Source organism: Strix uralensis, chromosome 21, assembly GCF_047716275.1.
Source record: "Strix uralensis isolate ZFMK-TIS-50842 chromosome 21, bStrUra1, whole genome shotgun sequence".
Taxonomy (NCBI): Eukaryota; Metazoa; Chordata; class Aves; order Strigiformes; family Strigidae; genus Strix; species Strix uralensis.
The window spans coordinates 2,914,760-2,938,221 of record NC_133992.1 but is presented as its reverse complement, the minus strand read 5'-3'; the positions used below and the strand labels follow the sequence as shown (position 1 = coordinate 2,938,221).

Below are 23,462 nucleotides of genomic sequence, written 5' to 3'. Positions count from 1 at the left end.
CAGAGCATCCCATAGAGCAGTGGTTCTCTTTCACTGGTTCTTGCTGGAGGGAAAAATCTCTCTGTTCCACATTGAGAAATGAAATCCACTCCTGACAGCGATCCCCCGCTAGCGGGCAGAGCAGCTGGTGAACAGCAACAAATAGAAAGGCAGTAAGCAACGGTGTGGGGACTTTGATGGTTTCAGGGCATCAACAAGGCATGATGCAGCTCCTCACTGGAGCATTCAGACCCTTCACATTAGCATGTAAAATATAACAAGTTGCCCACTGAGTAGCTACAATGAAGTCCTATGTGCTCTTTCCCTTTGTTTTTTCCCCTTATTAAAGGAATAAAGTCCCCAGTGCAAGATGCTCAGCTGGTAAAAAATCAGAAGATGCAAGCTCAGGGCTGTGGGCCTGAAAGCTGCAAAATTTGGGTCGCAGGTCTTCACACTCCATAGAATTAATTCAACCCCAAAGGTTGTCCTAGGACAAATCCCTGCTGCTCACCTGCAAATTTGGAAGCGCAGTGCTGAAATTAGCTGGCTGTACACAAAACAGGATGACAGAAAATCAGAACTTAGTAAGGGCAGGAGCCACAGACTGTGAAGAAGTAGGGGAAGAAAATATTGCTCAGAAAAGCATGTAACACCCCAAAAGCTATCAAGCACCTTTGGCTATGAAGATGACATTATCACAACACTCACTTGGGATTCCCGACACAAGCTTCAGGGGTCGTAACACTCGGACGGCTCGCAGGGTCCGCAGGTCAAAATCAGTCCCAGCAGTTGCTAGAATCCTAATTGTAAAAGGGGAGAGAGAGGAAAAATTGAGATTAAATGCAAATTCCTCTTTCCAAAGCATGCTGTGTAAAACCAGAAAATATTCAAGCTGCTTTAAACTTTATACCTGTGATCACGTTGCAAACTGTGTCCACTGAAAACCATCATTTCACACACTCCTCCAGTGCTGTTGAGCTTTGCTCAGACTATAAGAAAATCCACAATATCTGCCTGCTTATGAGGCCATTTACACACAGTGAGCAGGCCTGGCTCTGTCCGTTAAAGAGCAGCACCCTGTGCTTAAAGGAAAGCATACAGCATTTTTCAGAAGGAGACAGTGAGAGGGAAATAAACCCCTCGGTAATGCTAGAAATTACCTGCCAGAGCTTTTCCCTATAATAAATTCAGAAATCCCTCAAGTACTGATGTCTGGTGTTTCCTAATATCTGAAGCAGTTTCTAGTTATATGGTTTACTCTGTGTGTGCAAAATTAATTTTTGTTCAGAGCACCTTATTTGGGGAGAATATCCAGAGAGTGGGGTGCAAGTATTTCCTCTGATATGCTGCAGTAACTCTGATGAGAAATACAGCTCCCAAACCAGAGTTTAAACTTAAAAATGTAAGTGCTCTGCACAGAAAATGAAATGGCTTCACTGTTTTAGGGCACAGCAGAGGAAGAAATATTGTCACAGTGTCCACAAGCCACAATGGTGCAAACTCCTTAAGCGAAGACCCTGCAAGGCACAGTGCCCCACAGAGAGCATGGCAAAACTGTGTTAATTGATTACTGCAGCACTTCCTATGATTCTTCCACAAAAATATTCTTGATTTGAGACAGGGGTCCCCTAACACAGGCCAGCCACGCAGTTAGTTCAGAGCAAAAATCCTCTCAACCAGTTCCCCACTGACTGCACCATTTAAAGTGATTATAAGCAATTGCCATTAGTTTTTGCTAGGTTTGTCCCCAGGCTGTTCTACCAAGGTGGAGGTGGCTGAGCAACCAGCCACCAGTGGGGTCTGCAAGCCCCCAACCCCGGGGTACTAGGTGTACAAGATGCCACCACTTTGTTAACCACAACTGCTGAAAGCACTGCCCACGGAGACCCAACCTTGCCCACAATCTGACACTTTATCAACCCCTCCCCAAGAGCTACAGCAGCAGGAGGGACTCGCAAACCTGGCTGCAAGTGGGATTCCAGAGGTACCACAGGCAGAGCTGGAAGGAGGCTGCCAGACTTGAGCAGTGAACCCCAGGCAGTGACCTGGGGATTAAGCACCCAGGCACAGCAAGTGTCCCGTGCCGGAGCACAGAAATGCTCTGAGAGCTGCTGAGCACCCACAGCGTCCACCCACGATTTATCTGCACTGGCTCAGGAGCCCTTTATCTTGGTTCCTGATAACAGGCTGCTGAGCATTCTGCAGAGTGGCCAGCTACTATAAAAAATACAAGATAAAGCAGAGTTTTTCAAAATGAGACATATAGTTTTACTATGTAATACGTATTACGTAGGAGGCCCGGCAAACTCGGCAGCGGAGGACGTGGCTGTGTAGGGAGCACTCACAGCACAGCTACCCTCAGATAAAAACCCTGTCCTTGACTTACTGACTGACTTAGCACTGCTGCCAAGCATGGGCCAGGGAAGAGCAGGATCAGCATCGCTGTGCGGAAAGGGCCAGACCCCATCAGCAGGAGGTGCTGGAGATCAGGAAAAAAGCATGCTGAGATGTTGGATGGCAAGAGAGGCAGCAGCAAGCCAGGATCTGAGGACCAGAGTACCTGTTCTATAGGACACCTGTCCCTACATTTTCACAACCAGAAAATTCGTGTTACATCAGCTCTATTAATGCAGTTTGAGCATAAGCAACAGGAGACAATTTAAACCAAGAACCATCACGTGCAGAGGCTTCTAACTTCATCTTCTCCACTCATGCCAATAATTTCATTCCTCTCCTCCCTTCCCTCCATCCTCACAACTTAATTGCTCACTCTGCAGTCTGGGAATAACACACACTTCAAGTCAAAAGTTAATCTTAAACATCCACCTAGGATGTTGCTACTAACAGCACAATTAGTCTCCAGTGAGCTAAGATGGATTTGTGCTGTCATCAGGCAGAGCCCTGGTTCCTGGTACAAGCTGAGAGGAGGGGTGCTTGATATGCTCATTGTTTTTTTTCTAAAATCAAAAAGAAAATGGGAGTGAATGGGGGACACCATCAATTAGTCCCATGGTGCCAGTAAATGTTCCAGTGGCTGGAGATCTTCATTCCAGTCTTGTCTTCCTAATAGGCTTGATGCCTGCTCAAACTATGGCACACACACCCCTCACCCCCCCAGTCAAACCCCTAATCATTCATTAATTCCCACATCACTAGTGCTGTGATTCCCCAGCTAACCTACACGGGGCACCCTACAGCCCACCATCTCCCATGGCTGGAGACCTGGTCCATGGATCGTATCAAATCACAGTCAGATCTTACAGACCATCCATGTCACTGCTACATCTGCCCATGAATCAGCCACTCTTGAAAAAAAATATGACCCTGGCCAAATTTTGTCTGGAGAGAAAAACAGAAAATACAGCTACATCCTAAACAAAGCCACTTTTGGTGGAAGAAAGAGAAGACTGGGAGATGAGGTAGTAGCTCTAGGTCTAAAAACCCACATTTGAGCCTTGCAGGTAAATGAGGCAGGTGGGGAGAAAACCCAGGTGGGCATCCAACGTTTCCTGCACTAGTCGAAGCAGGGAGGGCTGGATGCTGCAGCTTCTCACACTGCATGGTCACAACTGTGGCTCTGCGGCCCCAGGCAGGCTGTCCCAACAGTGGAACCAGGGGAAAGAGGGCCCTGGGGCTTTTAGATGTGTTATGGGGTCAGCGTCCATCCCAGGAGCCCTGGCACGTGGGGTCTTACTGCTCTGAAGGACCCAGTGGCAGAAAGCTGGTGCCCAGTAATTGAGAGGGAAGAGCCAAGTGGCAGCTTTCAGCAGCTGGAGCCCAGCAAAGCAGCTCGGTGGGGGGAAGACGTGCCAGGGCAGAGATGGTGCCTTTTCTCCCTACAAAATCAAAGCTAATTTACAGCTGCTCAGTAGTCCACTCCCCTAAACTGTTCACTGACATGCATGGGAAAACGCCCCAGTGAGGGAAAGGCCTTAATTAACTTTGTGGCATTTGCATAAGTGCCATCTTTCTGTTTTACTTTTTCACCCACTCCAGCTGAAAGCTTGCAGAAGCCACTGTGAGTTAGGCCAGAACAAATTGGAAATTATCACTAAAAATAATAGAAACAGAGAGATCAAAGGAGCTGGCTGACAAGCACATCCTGACAATCCTGCCAAAGCTTCCCTGGCTGCACAGTGAGAACAAAGCAGAGGTGACGGGTGAGCCAGTGCCGGAAGAGGAAATCAGCTGTGAAAGGTAAAAAAAAAATAGATTTTAGGAGATAACCTCACAAAGAATAAATGGCTTGATCTGCAGCCCTTTTTGTATCTTAACGGGTCATACAGAAACACTGAGATTTGATAGACTTAGAACGTTGTCTTTGATAGCACTTCAAGTGGTTAAGTGCAACAAAACCTTATTAAATAATAATTTAATTAAATATCATATATAATATTTATATATATAAAATATTTATTTTATATATATAATTAATTATAAATAATTAAATAAGTTCCTCCATATAATTTGCCTTTTTTACAAGCAGGATGGTCGACCATCAAATCTTCCTTGCTTGTATGCTGCTGTGGAGGACCTGGGCACGCATCCTGCCAGCCCAGCAGTGCTCAGGACCGCTGCACTCATTCTTCGCTTTCATGATAACTTGGTTAAATGCTGCTTTCTGTATCACCACCTCCACTAACAAGCTCTGACTGACATCTGTTCCCAGAGACAGGCCAAATTTGTGATAAATGCTTGATAACTTTTGTTCTAGCAAAGCCTGGAATAAACTACAAAAGCAGCTTAATCCTTTGGGTAGAAAAGAAAGCAAAGAATAAAGGGAAAGTTCCTTTCCTGAACATTATGCTAACATAAATAATTAGCAATCCATTTCTTAAAGTACCTCGGAGCTCAGGATTTCTGTGTACTGGTTCAGCAAGACAAACACTGTTGTACAATGCTGCGCTTTTCAGAGCCACCTGATAACAAATCTCCTTACCGAAGCCCTAACCAAAGAAAATGCCTTGGAACTCCTTCAGGCTTAGCCCCAGATCTCTAAATCCCAAGGACTGGAGTGGGGAAAAGCTAACTCTGCTTCTCAGAATCATCCCCACCTTGTCTTCCTCCTACTCCTTAATGGCCTTTTAGTGGATTTATTTCAGCTTTTCCAGATGATCTCTTGGGGAACAGGTGACAGAGGTGCTTTGTATCTCCCCCACGGTAGGAAGAGGAGGAGGAACAGAAACACAGAAGATATCCTAAGTGAAAGCCAAGAATAGACAATTAAAAATACACGGTTTTCTATACATGTCTCTGCTTATAGGAGCAACTACACCTTGGGTCCAGCCTCAGCAAAGAGCAGCCGGTGAGGCCAGGCTCAACATACACATATCTGCGGGTGATGGAGCGCGTTTTCTGCCCAGTCTCCTGGAATCACTGTCTATAAATCACAACAGAGGCAGCTTAAGACATGCAGGAGAGAACTGGAACTGGCTGCAAGTCCAGCAGCTTCAGAGTGTCTGCTTGTGAGCAGATAACAAACAGCTACTGCAAAAAGCAGCAAGATTAATAACTGAGAATGATTAACACTTCCAAGGGGATCTCACCACCAGACAACACTGGTGCCAGGGCAGGTTCTGCTAGAGGAGGAATCGCTGGCATAAATTGTAAGCATTTTTAATGTAACCTCACTATTTATTATAAGCTTTAGTCTTAGAAAGTAAGTGGAAACAGCAATTTTTTTCAGAGACCTTATCCACAGCACCGGTTCCTAAAAACTGAATCAATCTCTTCAGCAGGAATAGGAGAAAGACTAAATACCCACCAGACAGCTTCCCACAAAAAAAAAACCCCAAAAAAACCCAAAAAGATAAAACTAGCCAGCAGTATAGCAGCTGTCTTATGAAAGGAAATAGCAACCATCACTTCTTACCCACAGATTCAATCCCACCTAACGCAGACACGTTGGCAGCATCGACCCCAAAATCTCTGACACAAGCAGAGAACTCCAGTAAATCACCCCTGTTCCCAGAGCCTGGCTTTGGACACAGGCTGTTGACATTTAAAAAGCCCCAGTGACCCCCAGGAAATGGAAACCAAAGGGAAAAATAAATAAAATAAGTATCTACATAAATATTGGCTGACTAGTTTAAAGATATTTCCCGCCCATCTATGGGCAGTCTGTGTGCTGACCATTGCCTCTATCTGTGCTACCTGCTAGCTGTGACCCCCACCCACCCGCTCCTTCCCGATTCCTCCTCCGCTGCCTGGGGAGTGTAGGAGCTCCCTAACCCCATGGGAGTTGCCACCACCACCAGGATCACTGTCGTGGTGTTCATGGCAGCTAGTGACCCCCCTTGGGTCCTTCCTGCAAGGTTCTTCTGGTCACACACCACTGTGGGAACATATGGGAATTTTACAGTAAAAATTAAGTGGAAAGAAATAATTCTTTTGAAATGAGAGATTCTATGGAAAAGATTCATTTCACTCAAAAAAAGGCCCATAAAATTCATCTTAAGTAGCTGGGCTTTTTAACTGGTGTTTTCCCTTCAAGAGCATATACAGAGCATTAAAAATTTACAAAGATATATATTCTCCATTTCTTTTTTTCCCCTTAAACTGCCTCTGCCTGCTGCTTTCCTGAACCACCGAAGCATTTTAACCCCAAACCAGCACACAGTGTGATTCTGACTGGAGCTGGCAAGACTTTCCAGGATCAGAAATACCAGCAGTGCACCAACCAGCACAGGACAGCCACTGGCCTCGCCATGCATGTCCCAGCCTTTGAATTAATGGTCTTTATTTGGAAACATCAACTTCTCCAGTGTCTGCCCTGCACCACAGCCAGGAACCATCTACCTAGCCAGGACAGCCTGGGACGAGTGGAGGTGGCCACCAAGACAGAACTTCCTATCAGGGAAGCTGCTGCCCAAGTGAAGGTCTGCAAGAGCTGTACGCCACACTCCTGTGTGGAGGAGGGAGCAAGCTCTACCTGCACAAGGTGAGCTCCAGTGGAATCACTCAGGCAGCGGGTGGAGGAGCTGCAGAAGGAAAGCAGCAAGTCATGATGGATTAGGGAGAGGGAACAAGAAACAGAGTATTACTGGAGGAATTGCAAGAAGAAATATCAGGTCCCTGTGGCACTGACCTCCAAGGACTACCAGAGCATCAACAGCAAACAGACAGCACTGTGGAGAAGGAGGTACCATGATCTCTGGCAACTTGTGGCAACAGGGCATCACTCACCCCTGTTTCCTCATAGGTACCAACCAGCAACAGATAATGAAGTCTTGGCAGTGGATGGAGTCAATGAGCAAGACTCACAAGGAGAAACCACACCAGTTGCACATACTAGAAGCTGCAAAAGGATATGGCGAGTATTAGTAGTGGGTGTCTGTCTGCTGAGAAGCACCTCAGCTGCATTACAAATCAAAATGAGTATTTTTCACCTTCTTAACTCCAGAGTGCACACTGAAGACATTGTTCAGTCTTATGCTGGTGATGTGGTTTGACTGATTTCCTTGCCTGGGATTTGAGGGCAGGTCAGCAGAGGCAACCAGCCAAAGGGTGCCCATGAGACAGCCCCTCAGATGCAGGCAGCCGTTTTGTTCAGCGCAGCAAGCCTGGCTTGCATTTGGACGGCAGTGACACGGATGTCAGTCCCGCTGCTCCCTTGTTCTTCAGCCACTGCACAAATCCGCATGCAATCGGTGACTGGAACAGTTGGAAAGATGCCCCTTTTCACTCAGTTTGATTTCATGGTGTGTGAGCTTTATCTTGACTACCAAAGACATAGAGCTGACACCAGGTCTGAGCCAATAAGTAGATCTGGCATGTTAATTGCACCGTTTAATTTATGGCACTATCAGGTTCATCTGCTGGCTCCATCACTCCATGTTGGTGACTTCCCCACCAGCTGTCCATAGTCCCTCCCATGTGAAAGGGCTCAGCTTGCCAGCTCTCTGTCTCTCCTTTGGATGACCAACACCAAGTCTAAGCATCCAAATAGACACTTGCACATCTAAGCCTACTCCTTCCCTTCCAAGCACACCTACAACACAGTGTACCAGGTCATAGAACCATTGAATGGTTTGGGTTGGAAGGGGCCTTAAAGATCATCCAGTCCCCCCCACCCTGTCACAGGCAGGGACACCTTCCACTAGCCCAGGTTGCCCAAAGCCCCTTCCAACCTGGCCTTGAACCCTTCCAGGGAGGGGGCAGACACAGCTTCTCTGGGCAACCTGTGCCAGGGCCTCACCACCCTCACAGGGAAGAATTTATTCCTTATGTCTAATTTAAATCTACCCAACCCTTTCCTTAACACCAGCCTATTCAGAGCAATTCAGGCTGATTCCCTTGCTCAGATAAACATGTTTGTCCCAAAACTGACTGTATCCATCAAAATGGCCTCACTATGGTGAAGTACAAACCTCTCTTTAGTTATAACATGAAGGGAACAGACAGCAAAATAAAATACACTGAGGAAATATCAATATTCAACAGTACAGGGTTGCTCTGTTTCAGAGGCACAGCCAATTTATTCCTTGGTCTCACAGCAAATGGGTGCATTTCTGAGCCTTTTGTAGCCAGCATTAAATTTGCCACCAGCCTTCAGCGTACGGAGCTGCCCAGATATGAATGCAAACTCTCTCCTCCATGGCAGAAATGCTCCAGAGTCCTGAGACACAGCAAAACGAGAGCAAGATCCACCCCCCTCACAAACCACCCACAACCTACTTTCCTGATTCTAATTCCTGAGCCAGGCTCCAGGGAGAAGACAGGGAGAGGAGCATCTGTAGACACACGCTCCTGCACTACAGCGAGACACACAGCAGTCAAGCAGCGTGCGACATGAGACAAAACGGATGAGGTTTTGCAGAGTGCAGAGAGCTGAGGGCTTGGCTCCTGCCCAGGATGAAGGAAGATATTCTGGTTATGAGGCAATTGCTCAAATAAGTCCTTGTTGCTTCTAAGCAGGAGAGACATGAACATTCTACACCACAGAGTAGAAAAGGAGGCTCATTCGCAATGACAGCTGGCAGGAAAATGCACATGTCCAAAACATTTTAGTGAGCTCACGCTGGGGAAACTGAGCACAGAGGAGTTAAAACCATCCTGCACTTCATTGTGACTGGAAAGTAGGTCATACCTTGAGTCTCACTACATTAACATTATAAAGGAGAGATGGCTGCTTTCTGTCCTTGGAAATGGGCATCTCAGAATTTTGTTCCTCATATCAGAGGAGAGCAGGAGCCGGAAGCCCAAAGCACTTTCCTGGAGCGTCTGGTGTCACACACCCCATCCCATGGCCTCTTGTGTATGGGCAAGCTGCGGAGGGGTTTAGCTCAGTAGCAAACAAGTTTCTTAATGAGGAAAGGCAAATTTCAGGGTCAACAAAATATTTCAAGTATTTTTACTTTATGGGGGGGAAGAAAAATGAGAGCACAACAAAACATCATTTGTTTGTTGTCGAGTTCTAAAATGAAGTATTCTGACTTTTAATGTGTTTTCCTTTTTAGTGAAAGCAATTCATGTCAAGTCTGCAAATATTTTTTGACTTGATTTAAAGCTGCCATTTTCCTGAAAAATACAAATCCCCAAATCCTGTGTGCATGAAAAATGTCACCCAAACTCGACACTACATTTCATTGCTGTGCCAGAAAGTCCAGAGGAGCGTGACTCTGCTCTCCGCTAACTGGCAGTTTGAAATTGGGCAAAAGGCACAGGACAGCTGGTAGGTGGATGGGGGAAGTATTTTTCTGCCAGGTGGGCTAGCAGGGCAGCACAGGCACTGCAGGAGGGAAGAGGTCTGAGTCACTAAAAGCACATCTTAACCCTCCTTCCTTATAGTACTCACCAAACGAGAGCCTCCTTGCCAGACTGCCCTGGGAGCAGTGATGAAGTCTGTTATTTGGAACCAGAACCACATCACTCTCTGCATTTGGCTGCTCCCCAGAAGTAGTTGTTCATAAGTTGAGCAGAAAATGTCATCACTATCAAATTACATGAGTGTTTAAAAAGCAAACCAAAACGGTTCAGAATAAGAGCTCAGCCTTCCCTCCTGGGGTGCTGAACTGGTGCTGCTGGAGCTGGCAGGGGAGGGACGGGGAGCAGCAGCCAGTGAGAGACTGGTGCAAAGAACAAAGAAAAATATCTGTCAATGCTGGGCACGTCAGTCAGGATGGAAAGGAGAGCTCTTGTTAGGTTACTGTCTTCTGGGCCTTTCTGCACTGCAGCCATTTCCACTGAGCCACCAGCTGAACCGTGCACTAGCTTCTAGAGGGAGTGCCTGGAGGAACGGCCTTCCTCTGGGTCCCTGCACTCCACCTTGCCACTCCATCACTGAATCCTGTAACAATCTAGCGACGGGCAGATAATCACCAAAGATAAACACGTCTTGAAAAACGATAGCCAAAAACATTCGTATAATAAATGGGAAGGTAGAGAGTAGAGTGTTAGTTAATTCATGCTGCCACATTTGCACACTTTTTGTGTTCACTCTCCAGCCCTCAGGCAGATAAGCCTCACTGGCACAGCCAGATGGACTAGAACTGGCAAAAATGGATCATCAGCATCATCCATGCCTGGGTGTACTTGTGCGCTTGACCAATTAGAGACCCAAAACCACTCACAAACTGAACAAAGCCATCCTAACTAGAGAGCTTTACTGAACTTCAAGTGTTCCTGTATTTTTTTCCCCACAATATAGCAAAATATTGGCAAACAACGGGTTCCTGCTGCCATCACCATGGCATTGCTCCTCTCCTCCTGCCTGCGCTCTCGTCATGTGCATCCTCCCAGCACAAGCACATGGGGAGCCATGCTATGTCCAAGGAGTGACACTCAGGTCATGCTGCCACTTGCATACTGTGAGGTAATACCATGCAGGTGGTGTAACCAATATACCAAAGTAACAACAAATCTGGTTAGGGGGTACACAAGCACCCACCACTCATTTGGCACTTCCTTACAGTGACCTGAGGGAACAGCCACAGTCCCTCCATGCAGGGGAGGACCCTTACTCCTCTGCCCACTCTATCAGCTGGGAAGGTCTTCTGCCAGGGAAATGCAGCCTCCTTCAATCTGCATGCCTGGGGCTAGCTAATTTAACAGCCTGGCTTTGGCACTGTGCTCATGACTTCCAGTTTAAGACAATCATGAGCAGGTGATACATTGAGCATTTAGTTCACAGCTAACTACTTAAGCCATGGATGAGAGCCAATACTGAATTTCAGAGAGGCTGGGACAGAAACTGGATTTGTGGTTATTCCCCTGACTGCTTCTCAGGGCCATGGGCTCCAAGAAACTACCACATTACACCACCTTGTTACCTCCTAAGGGCAGTGCTGTCTCCCTCACCTACTCCTGCCACCCTGTATCTTCCCAGACAACAGCGTGAATCAAGCTAGATGATGTTGGACTTGAGTTCAACAAGACAAGAAAATTGCACCCTATCCACCTCTGGTAAATGTCCCTACAGGAAAGTTCTCTGACAGCCCAATTTTTGGAGAAGGACAATTACTGGAAAGCCATTAGGTACCTCTACAAGCGGGCACAGAGCTGGGTTTCTTCCCTTTGGAAGAAGGCTGGCCAGGGAGTTGGTTCTTAGCTGTATCACAGATAGTCATGGGACCCTTCGTCACTGAGGTCAGTGGTCTCTGAGGGAGGTTTTGCCTATGAATGCTCTGAGCAAGCCGAGAGATGTGTATGTTCCTCGGACACCTCCTGTCCAAATCTGCTGCCTCAAAGGACCCAAACCCCCAGAATTTTTCCATCTGCAGCAAGGTGCCCCTTGCTCAGAGATGCAGTATTGCCAGTGGTCACACAAGTAGGCACCCCCAAAATCGACAAGGCTGAATTAAAAGTCATGAGACTGATAAAAAAAAAAATAGGGCAATCTATTTGTCTTGTGATTCCTTAGCTTTTGTAGGCAGCTCGGGTCATGTTTTCAAGCTTTAGTCTTTGAGCCATAAAAAAATACACATTTTCAAATAGAAGCCGAAACTCTCCTCTTGTCACAGGGCTTAATATAAAGCATCAGATATCACAAGACTTGCAATATAATATCTATTCTTTAATGCAACCTCATTGTCACTCCCAAAAGATATCATTTTCCCTCTTTCTTAGAATTTCTCTTTTTTTTTTTTGGCCAGAACTATCACAGCAAACATGCAATGTTGTTCTAAGGAAAACACAGTTTGCCAAGACATCTAAAATATTGTGTATTCCCTCCATCTGCTTCTGCTAAATAAACCCAGGGCCTTATCTAATATAATGAGTAGATGTTGGCAATAATTGCACAGCCATCTGTACCGTGCTTTAAACCTGTTGCAAGCTGAGCTGTGGACACAAGAAAGTCAGAATTTATTCCTTCTATACTGAAAACAGAAATTGTAACTTCCCCCTTCTGTTTTTTAGGATAATTTAGCCATATCAGCTCCTATGCTTGGTGCTTGGGGAACAGTATTTCATGAACGTGACAGATAAACCTTCTCTTTTCCCTATATTGTATAGATAAAAGCTCAAGTTCTGCAGCTGACAAGGTTCAGAGCAGTCCCAGGCGAGCGCTTGTTTGCAGCACAGCAGCCTGAGAGAGCTGTTTCTGCCCAGCATGGTGCAACCACAACACAATATGTTACAGCAAGGACTACACACCAGCGCTCTGCCTGTGCACAAGCCCTGCTGAGGATGACCATCCCAGAGGAGACTTCCCAGAAACTTTAAGGCTTAATTAGGAGTCTCTTCTGGCTGTATTCAGCTGCTAGAACCAAGTTACCATCACCCAAATTTGCTAGAGAGTTACTCAGCTGGGTCATCCCCACTCAGACTGAGCCCATACCAATTCAAGAGGTCAAACAAGTCTCTTCTTTTTTTAAAAAAAAACCTTGTTCTTGCCCTGTTTGAGTCAAATGGAGCTATCATACCAGCTCCTCCCTGGCAAACCTGGGGAAATCGGGATCCAGCTGCAGCTTGCAGGACCACGCAACAGCAGGCTGGCTGATGTGCAGCAAGAGGAGGACGTTTGACTGAATTTACCCTCTGTAGGACATGACTGAAAGTGTCTGTAAGAGAGCAGTAGTGCTCAGCTACTTTGCACAGGAGTCAAAAAGCACCAAGGTCCTTGGATAAAAAGAATTGGAGAAAGAACTTGTTGCCTATGAAATCTAATTAACTAGATGCCCCCAGGTAGACATTGGCCTGGAATCAAGATGTTCAGAGAACACAGCATAGCTTCTGAATGCTCAGGAGGCGACATTTAATGACTGCAAGGATCACCTCAACGCCAATACAAAACATGCCCATGATCACACTCTCTGAGCATTGGTGTGCCAGTCACGCTTTCCTCCTCCTCCCCCCCACGCTGCAGTTGCCCACTCTTTCCCCATTTTGCCCATCCGTTTTCACCCACCACAGCATGATAATCCCCTTCCCAACACCAACATGAGTGCACAGACGGCTGCTAGTTAGCAATGCAAGTGGGCAGTGCAGCCAGGATCCTCTGAGCAGAGCTTGCAGGACCTCAGAGGCCAGAGCAATGTCACTGGTGCAGGGAAGTGACATCTTTATAACAGGATAAGGGAATGTGCTTAAATTAATTGGCAGTTCAGATAACGGAGGCTTTTGCTCTCCACTGGGCTGTTAAGAACGCTGGAATTGCTGCAGATAAAAGTCTGGCAGCATTTTCATCATAAGCTCAACATTTCTGGGCTGTATAATCCAGCCATTAAAAAATATATGCTCTGGGCTGAAACCTGACATACCAGGTCCCAGCACAGCAGCAAATGTTTGTGTTTTCCAAATTTCCAGAGCAGTCCCTTTGGGCCCATTGGGCAGTTACAAGCCAGCAGAGCGGAGATGGAAGTTGCAGTTTTCCAGGGGAGGCTGCACTTGCATCAGTGGTGGGTTTTGGAGCTTCATTTCACTCCGCTGACCAGGCAGGCAAGTTTGTCTGCGTGCTGCAGCCACCTGAAATACAAGCAGAGAGCAGCATCCAGCAGAGAAGGCTGAATGTTCACTGGCGCCGCTGATTTGCCGCGGCAGGTTTTCCCCATGATATAAAGACAGACCTGAATTATGGGGCAGGAGAGAGAGATCTGTGGGGAATTTCTTAGACAGCTGTCAGAGAGACGAGAAGTATCCTGCGGCCCACATCAGCTTTCTGACAAGGCAGCACACAAGAAGATAGCACAGAGGACTTTGGGATGTAGGCCAACAGCATCAGATGCTTTTTGTTGATGCAGCCTATTGCTGTGAAATGGTCCAGAAATCCCCGCTAGCTTTTCGGCACCAGAGTTAAGTGTTTTGTTAGGAGCTAAATCATCTCAGGTTTACCTCTACAGCCAATGGAGAAAAGCACGAGCAGAGAAAAAGAAGCCAAAAGTAGCGCTGGCAACCTCTGGTGTCCAAAATGCATGAGTTGGGTTCAACAAGGAGTAACAAGAGTGACTTTAAGATCTGACAAGTTTAATCATTGAGTGAGCAAAACAAGTCACTGTTTCACTCCATGCTGCTGTTTTCTCTTTATAATATAACTCTCTTGCTTAAGCTGTGATTTTTAGGAAGGCGATGCTTTGCATTTGACTGGGTTTAAATCTTAGGGGGCTGGTAGTACCCAGTTCTAGTCTCTGCCCATTCAGTTCCTCTCCTGGCCGTGACACCCCTTCTCCATTAAATCACCCGACTCTCGGAGCAGAAAAAAGCCCCAGAAAAGCAGCTCTGGGGCTGCACCCACCAGCACCAAGGCAGGGAAGGACCTCTGAGCATTTTTCCAGTCTATCAGCACTGCATTAATTGAGAGTTTGCACAGAGCAGACCATCGTCTAGACAGCATTAAGCTCCAGCCAGGGAAGGTGCAGGGAGGACCCGGCATGGTTTCCAGAGTAAGCATTTCTGACATTTGTTTAGTCATCACCTTCCCTCCAGTTTGGTATCCTGAGTGATCCCTTCCTCTGGTAGCCCTGGAAACAACAGTTGGAGGCAACTCCAGATGTGTACGTGGCAGCTCCAGGCATGGACTGCTGCTGCAAGGTGGCACTGGGGCAGATCTGGGCTTTGTCCCACCCTGGCCATTCTCACCACCACCCAGGCCATCTTCCTACAGCACACAGGTGATGACTTCGTTTGGTAATTCCTGCATCAAACCTCAAAGCAGGTTACTGGGATGATGATGGAGGACTGAAATGGACCCATGACTGTGAGGTCTGGAGAGACACCAGCAGTGAGAAGCACCTAAAAAATGCAAGTCCTTCTTCCATCAGTGCCCCAGCTCATTTTGGGGCCTTCAGCAACTTTCTCTGCTTTCTTCCTGCTCTGACTCTGCCTTTCCCAGCTTCGTTGGACCAGTCCATAGCTCAGGCCAGACACTGCCAATGGCTCTGCAGTACTCCAGCACCCAGCACGATGGCATTACCATCATGTTTCAGGGCTCTAAGCACTACTTCAATTAAAAGAAACAGCAGAAGAAAGCACAAAACGCTGCATTGTGTAACTCCTCCATTAAAGCAGCCCTGGCAGAATGCAAATAGGTAGAATCTTAGTGGCAATAACTCAAGCAAATCAAGAAGTATTGCTAGTTCTTAGAAAAAACACTCAACACAAAAGGTTTTTTGTGCTGAAGAATGCCCTTTTCCCACCAAAAATGTTTGTTTTCAGGGAAACATCAATTTCAGTTTTCCAGTGGGAAATAACAAAACATTTTGGTTTCATTTTGACTTCAAATATGACTTTAGATTTTACTTTTATTTGGTAGTTTTTAACTGCAGTGATATTGTAAAGCTGGCTGAAAGCAGGCTTTTTCTCTTAAAATCAGGTTGAAACCTCCCAGGGGAAACCCTACCTTTTGAAACAAAAACTTTTGGAACCAGGATTTTTCCTCCACTATTTCTCATTGGGGAAAAAGTCTGGATTTCTGGGCAGCCATCCTTCAAACCTGGAGGGAGCCTGCTCTCATCCCAAGTTAGTTCATATCTCCTTGCCATCAGAATACGGTGTGGGGCTCTGAGCATCTGAGATGGAGACAAATGTTTGACTGCATCTCCTCCACATTCAGGTCACCTCTAGTGCCACGTGGGCCCCAGGAGAGCTGGGGACAGCATGTCCCCCTCTTGAGGCAGCCCCTGTGCCAAAACTGCTCGTGCACAGCCACCATTCCCAGCTCAATTTCTCAGAGCTCAGGGAAACCCACTCACCTCTTCAGCTGCTGATGGCTCAGATGACTGACTGCACTTTGATATTTATACAAGCGTGCTGCTTGTCACAGCAGTCTTCAGTAGACCACATTTTTGGCAGGCAAGGAAACTCCTTCTGTTCCTTGCAACTCATGGAGAAGCAATGGATTTATGTTGGCCCTTTTCTTTTGTTGTCATATTCCCCAGTAGCCTGGCATGGTATGGAGGCGAGGGAGGAAATCTTAGTCAAACACAAAAACAGGTTGCTGAGAAAGAGCAGAGTTTCAAGGTGGGTTTTGCATCATTGAATCAAGGAGGAGGTGGGGAGTGAATGCAACAATGGGGGCAAGCAAAATCCAACTCAGAAGGAGCAAGTTTGATAAGATGCATCCTTCTCCTGGAGGACAGGTCTCAGGGCCATATAGGACACAGATCTCCAGCAAAGTTTCAAGCAAATGAGGACACGTCGGGTTGTGGGAGGGGAGAAAAGGAGGGGAGCAGAGAGGGAGGCTGGAGGATGCCAAGCAACATCAATTGCATGGCTTTGCCAAGAGCACAGGATGGAGTTGGAGCGATAAAGTTTGCATCTGGGTTTTGCACATGACAAAATTTACAGGCTGGAGTAGAATCAGGATTTGGCATTTATCTCAGGCCCTGTTCTTCTTCAGAAAAAATAAAATAAAATAAAGAAGCATTTTGGCCTGGAAGTTCCCAAAATCAACACTGGAGGTGTGCTTGGATGAAATCAGCAGGCAACTCTCTGAAGGACACAGCTACACCCTTTCCATTTACGCATCTCACTTTAGAAAGGAGACCAGGGCTCCACTTGGCTAGATCTGCTCACTGCTGGGGATAGCTTTTTCACTGTGACTTGAGCATGGAGGTAAAGACATACAAGTTTTATCACATCTACTGCAGCTCTTTCAAAGCCCAAATCAACCATGGTTTGGTCACTGCTTCCACTGCTGTTGTTTCATGGCAGTGGATCACCCAGTTAATGTTCATCAGTGCTGTTCCACTGTGTTTCATGCAACCTTATTGACCCTTTTAGAAGAAATGAATACACATGTATTCTGGCCATTGCTGTCCCAGTCCTCAGCATCTCTGCCTGAGCCCCCAGCTCATCCTCACATCGTGTTAGTCCAGCTTAAATCATGTCAAACTGACCTGCCAGGATTGATGTCTCCCCATCCCCAACACCTCCCGAATTCTGAGCACAAGCTCTGCCAAAGACCAAGGTGGTGAATACAAAACAAAGAGAAAGCTGAGACCACCAAATTTGTTACACTAGTGACTGTCCCTGGAGCAAGACTTCTAACTGCTCTACACAGAAATGAGAGGCTGGACCTGCACACACAGCTACATCAAGCCCCTGGAAGTCGCAGCTAAGTATAACAGTTAAACTTGCACCATTTCCATTTCTCTGACCCAGTTGCAGGAGGGAAGACTTTTTTCCCCTTTTCATTTTCCTCTCATTACAATTTTCTCCCTTGTTACACGAATGAGACAGCAGAATTTTAATGCCTCTTATGTTTTCTGAAAGATAACAGCAAACGGTACCACTCTGACCTTTTCGGTGTTTTATAATTTGATCAGCTGTCCAGACCCACTCTTCCCTTCTCAGTGCTCAGCCGGGGAGGGCAGGGCAGAGGGGACAGCTGGTGAGAGCACTACCATTGCTCCGAGTAAAACAGCAACGGGGCTTTCCTGGTGGGAGAGGACTGAGGAGCTGTCTTCTAGAGCATCAGCCCTTTGTACGGGATCAGCCAAAGGGCAGGGGGTCGGAAGAAAGAGGCTGACACAGGTCCCTGCCATGTGTCCTGTAGCGGATGGCACCAGGGTGGGGAGGAGAGTACAGTGCCCCAGGGAGGTCCCAGGGATATAGTTTTGTCTTTTGAAAGTCTGAGGAGGACAGCAATGGAAAAACATTTCTGTGCTGCTAAAGGGGAGAGGGTGGTTAGCTCTTCCTGCAGCACAGAAAGCAGCTTCCCTTGGTCTCAGCAGCTGGGAAATGAAGGTGCAGTGAAGTCCCATGCCTTATACAGCACCACAAAGACCAGCTAAGATCCAAACCCCTAACCTCAGGCTATTTCCCAAACGCTAAAGCGGGTGCTGTCACCTGGCTGGAGTGGGGGACAGGGAGCCCTGCCTTCTGCTTTGCTGCTCTAACACTGGGCCTTGCCTCCTCCCTATCGAGCAGGGACCTGCCAGTCCCATCCCTGCACCTCTGGCAGTTGCAGAAGGGACTGCTCAAAGAGCAGCACTGGCAGGCAGGGACACAACAGTCTCGATGGGGAAACTGCTTACAGCACACATCAGTCAGACCCGACCTTATCCGTGCTCCAGATCCACAGCCCGATGCACATCAGACCGTGGCACCTCCGCTGTGGACAGGAACATCTCCAAACACAAGCTCTTGCACAGGATGGTGCCTCCCCCTCCAAGCTGCTTAAACAGCACAAAGGGTTTCTCCCCCTTATCCTTCCTCTTCCAAAATCATCCTCTTCCCCAAACATTTAGCCTGAAATCTCTAACAAACTCCTCCCCACCGTGGGGAGAAAATTGCTCTGGCTGCCATAGGCGAGTGATAACCTAGTAAATTTTAATCCTTGCCTGTTATTGTATTACCACCAGAAGTACACGGATTGAGATAAAAGGCTCACCAGCCCAGCCATAATTATATTAGAAAGGTAATTATCTCCTCTTCCACCTGACTTTGTGCTTTCTTTCTATAACAAGCCTTCCAGCTAATGTTTGCAGCAACGGGGCCAGCCACCACAAAATCGCTGGGAAATGTAAAAGCTAATTGTCTGTTCAGCATGTGAGAACCAGCGGATCAAGGCTCCGGAGAAGAAGAAAGGAGCAGGGAAGCCCCAGGCCGGGGCAAATCAGAGCTCCTGGCTGCTGCTGATGCCTGTGCCCCACACAGAGATGGTCCCGGAGGCACCTTCAGGCTCTCAGCTACAGGCATGAGCACCCCAAATCACAGCCACATGCTCTCAAATATCCATTTGCTTCAAGGCACCTGCCCCACGGTTCCTGCTCTTTCAGACTGTTTCCAAACCATCAGGAAAGTTAAGGGGATGTTAAAATAAAAAGACATTTTCTCTTTCTGAGCCCACTGATTAATGCAGTAAGGAGTGCCATCCCATCGTCACCAAACCAGCTCACCACGTTGCTGGCTGTAGATGGCAGATTACAAATAAAAAAGGAAACTGAGGCACAGAGCAGGAGAGGAACTTCAGTGCAAGACCGTGGGTGCCCCCAACCGTCACCCATGTTCAACTCCACCCAGATGGTCTCTCTGTGTAAATTTGGACCAAAGCTGCTTCTGGCCTGTGAGCCATCCTCACTCATGTTTCTAAGTGCAGAAGCAACACAAGGGCTCTTGTCTGGCAGACAATAAATTATCCAGGATTGAATGAGCTAAATATAATTTTAAACAAGGACACATTGTACAGATCACAACACGAAGATGTTGGCTTACATATGTTGCGTGTATTGTTTCATAGAGGGGGTTTTTGTGCTTTGTACTATTACTGAGTAGAATAAAATTACCATTCGAGACACTTAATTGTACTAATTACAATCTTTTGGGGAACATTTTGAAAAATTACTGTCTTTTACCAATGCATAACTGACCATATGATATTCTCTATAGTTTTGCCACCAGAGTTTCTTCTGTCTTTCCAAATTAAGAGGTAAGAAAGTACTTTGCAAAACCTCCCAGAAGGATCGGTTCCCAGCCAGCACAGCAGCTTGAGCTGTTTGTTTCATGCCATTGCAGAAGAGGATGTTTTTTCCCTTAATGATGAGTGATGCTCTAATGTTATGGAAAGGTATCCTAAAAAGCCAAAAGTGAAAACAGATTTCAGCTGAGTTTCCTCAGTATCAGAATTCGCACTAATTTTGCTAAGACTGGAAAGTTCGGTGTCTGTGGGTCACTGCTCCTCACTTTCAGTGTTTTCCATTTTAAGTTGGACATAACCTATCCCAGGACTTCGGTCCCAGCCCTTAGACACCATCCAGCACCCAACATTTCCAGACACCACAGAACCACCAGCATGGACATTGGCCTACACCTCCACCAGTGCTTTGTTAGGCACCAGCAGATGACTTCTCCCCGTCTTTTCCCACTCAACAGTACTCATGACCTGCTCAATAACATGGGGTTTAATTTCCCCTTTGTGCTATTATACATCTCAGCACCTCAGACTGCTGTGTCCCTGCATCTTCCCAGTGATATGCAGAGTCCTCACGCAGCATCAGAGCTTTCTGTGCTTGGCCCCAACCCTCCCAACTCCTTCATGGACACAGTGCCCATCCCAAACAGCTTATAACATCCTCCCTGTGCACCGATGACCCTCCTGAGGGCCCCTGATGCAGTGAGGGGACTTTTGGGGGAGTTTCTGCTCCCTGAAGAACCATTGTGTGAAAGCTGAAAGTTTCAAACAATATTGGCAGGGCAGAGGAATGGAGGATGATTGCACTGCAGGAGGACACAGCAGGAAGCAAGTGCCTGCTGCATCCCACACCTGCCCTTCCAGCAGCATCTTCTGACAGTGCACGACTCCAGCAACAGCCTTTTACAGCTTTGCAGGATGCACTTCCCAAAACCCCACCAGTTCATTCCAGAAACTGCCTGGAAAGGAGTCTGCCACCGGCTAAACATAGAGATGGGGCAATAGGGAGAGGGAATTTGGCTGGAGGTAGTGTTTTATTAGGTTTAAAACTTTCAGTCTGTAAACAACTCTCCCCAGGTAGTTGCTGGGTGCAGCTGGATGAAGCAGAGGGGAAGATGTAAAGGCAGATAAAATCAGTTGTGCAATCTGACATAATGTTCCTTCCACCTGCCCTCACTGCTCCCCTCTGCTTTCAAATGCGGCTGTTTAGAGAGCCCCATGTGCTTACAGAAATACCTCTCTAATCCTTCATTTATCTGAGAGATCTGTCCCACTCATCATTTCCAAGGGGGCACCAGCAGTAGCACAGGAATCACAGAACAACAGAATTTATCCACTTCTCATCTGGGCAATGCAGAGCCCCCGCGTTCATCTGGACCTGCGCACAGGGCAGTGTGACCCTGCCAGCTCCAGCCTCCCCTCTGGCACTGCTGTCTCGCAGGCACAATCTCCTCAAGCTCTGCAGTGACACCAGAGCTAGGGCCAGACCCTTGAAATCAAGGCCCAGGGCTATGGAGCTGATAAGACTTCCATGAGAATCTTTATCCCCCACCTCGATAGCCAGGCAAAGCCACAAGGGAGTCAGCACCTCCCTGCAGCACAGCCAGCTTCAGTACCTCCACCACAACCACATAACAAGCAACTTTGGAAGAACAAACAAGTGGCAAACACTCGCTGCTCCATCTCTCCTGGGACAGGCTGTGCTCTCCCATCGCCAGCCCTGCAAGATGCTCCCCTCCGGCCAGGTCAAGACACAGCAGCACTTTTCTATGCTCCCCACCTCAATGACAGATCATCTTCTGTCACAGTAGCCAGCCTCTCAGTAGGGTGCAAGGTCAGCAAATCCTCCTCCGCAGCTCAGCCTGCGTTTGCCTGCAGCCCAGATAATTGACTCATCTGTAGGCTTTCATCTCCTCCCTGGGCTGGGAAGATGAAGTCAAATTGCACCTTCAAAATTCAAGCTGCCTCGTGCCACCCTTGCCAGTCAATAAATCCCTACCACCCTCACCCTGTGGTTTTCTGCGCATCTATGAAAAGATCAGGCCAAAGCACTTGTGGAAATCTCCCCTCTCATCTGTCACACAGCTTGCTCTGAAACATGAGCATCCTTTAACCTGCTTTTACTTATTTATTTAAGCAGGAAAGGAGGGAGAAAAACATCCCAGGCCAGCCTGTGTCAGCAATTAGGAGCATGAAATATCTGGCAGGAGCAGCTTTATAATTAGAGCTTTACTTTGTCCTTCTCTTCTCCCCCTGCCAAAAAGAAGTCACTGAAGACCAGCCACGTCTGCAAGGTTGTGCTGCTTCCAGGAAGCCTCAGAGGACGAAGGCTCTGGGGCACCGAACCTGCTGGCTTCATGATCCCGTCGGGCAGGAGAGCTGTGTGCACTGGGAGTGCAAGGACTGCAGGCAGCACACAGACAGAGAGGAATTCTGTCCAAGGGATCTCTCGTTTGGCTGACCTGAAGCCTTTCACCTGTCCAACGTGGGACAACCTGCTGCCTCATTCCCTCAACTTATATGCACGTCCTTCCCATGCCCTAATGCACCAGCACCCAAGTTATTCACGCCTTCCCCATTGCCTTCACACTATGCACACACATGCGCTGCACATCTCCAGCCTGACACTACGTACCACGTTGCCCCCCAACCCTTTCAAAACCTGGCATCCACAAACACACATACACCTGCATCAGCAGCCTGCCTTCACTCCACATCTACAATCACTGCCCGTGTAACGATAAGCTTTTCTTTTCACACACTCGGCTATTTCCAGCTTGCTCCACACCAGGTATCTCTGATCTGTCTTAATTCTGAAATCGTAAACTGCAATTTCTACGGTACTCTGACATCATATGCTCTCAGGCTGGAATAAATAAGCTGACCCTAACATCTATTTATTAGTGACATTAGCCCCTTATAACCAGAGCCTGTGGTGATCATCAGTGACAATAAAAAATTAATAAATAAATACAGTATAAACCTCCAAACATCCTGAAGGCAGAAGACAACAGCTGTGTAGCAGAGCTGTGCCATTCCTGGGCAACATCTGTTGATATCAGCCAGGCCAGGCCAGCATCCACAGACCGTCCTAGCTCCTGTGTCCCAGGATCACGGTGGCTGGAGCCACCCCCTCCCCGCAGCGCCCTTCTACTCCAGTAAGTCCAGTGAATTAGAGACCAGCTCTGCAGTGACCCATCCTGGCCCCAAGGGAGCTCCCTTTCCCCCTAGAATGGATCCAGAAAGATGACAATAATTGTGCTACCAGATTTTAACAGCCCCAGGTATGCAAAGGCTGTAAGAGAATGAAAAGGTCCCTGCCCATAGCCTCTAGTGTGAGATGGGATTTTGCTCCATGAAATAGTGGCAGTGGGGCAGAGGGACATGGCAAACCACCGTGAGGCCCCCCCTTCAGTGTGTGTCCAGCTCTGGGGGCAGCAACATCAGAAGGACACAGACCTGCTCGAGCGGGGCCAGAGGAGGCCACGATGATGATCAGGGGCTGGAGCACCCCCCCTATGAGGACAGGCTGAGAGAGTTGGGGGGGTTCAGCTGGAGAAGAGAAGGCTCTGGGGAGACCTTAGAGCGGCCTCCCAGGACTGAAAGGGGCTACAGAAAAGGGGGGAGGGACTCTGTCAGGGGGTGTAGGGATAGGACAAGGTGTAATGGTTTTAAACTGACAGAGAGTAGATTG

The 23,462-nt window shown here is 47.5% G+C and overlaps 1 protein-coding gene across 13 annotated transcripts in view; it reads right to left on the bottom strand.

Annotated features, from left to right (window-relative positions):
- The window catches only part of CACNA1B (calcium voltage-gated channel subunit alpha1 B), a 311,698-nt gene that overhangs the window by 204,889 nt on the left and 83,347 nt on the right, over window positions 1–23,462 (bottom strand). For all 13 annotated transcript variants that reach the window (XM_074890994.1, XM_074890983.1, XM_074890985.1 and 10 more), the window contains one exon: window positions 688–779. In XM_074890994.1, the coding sequence (XP_074747095.1) occupies window positions 688–779 (92 nt within the window). The remainder of the gene's footprint in view (window positions 1–687; window positions 780–23,462) is intronic.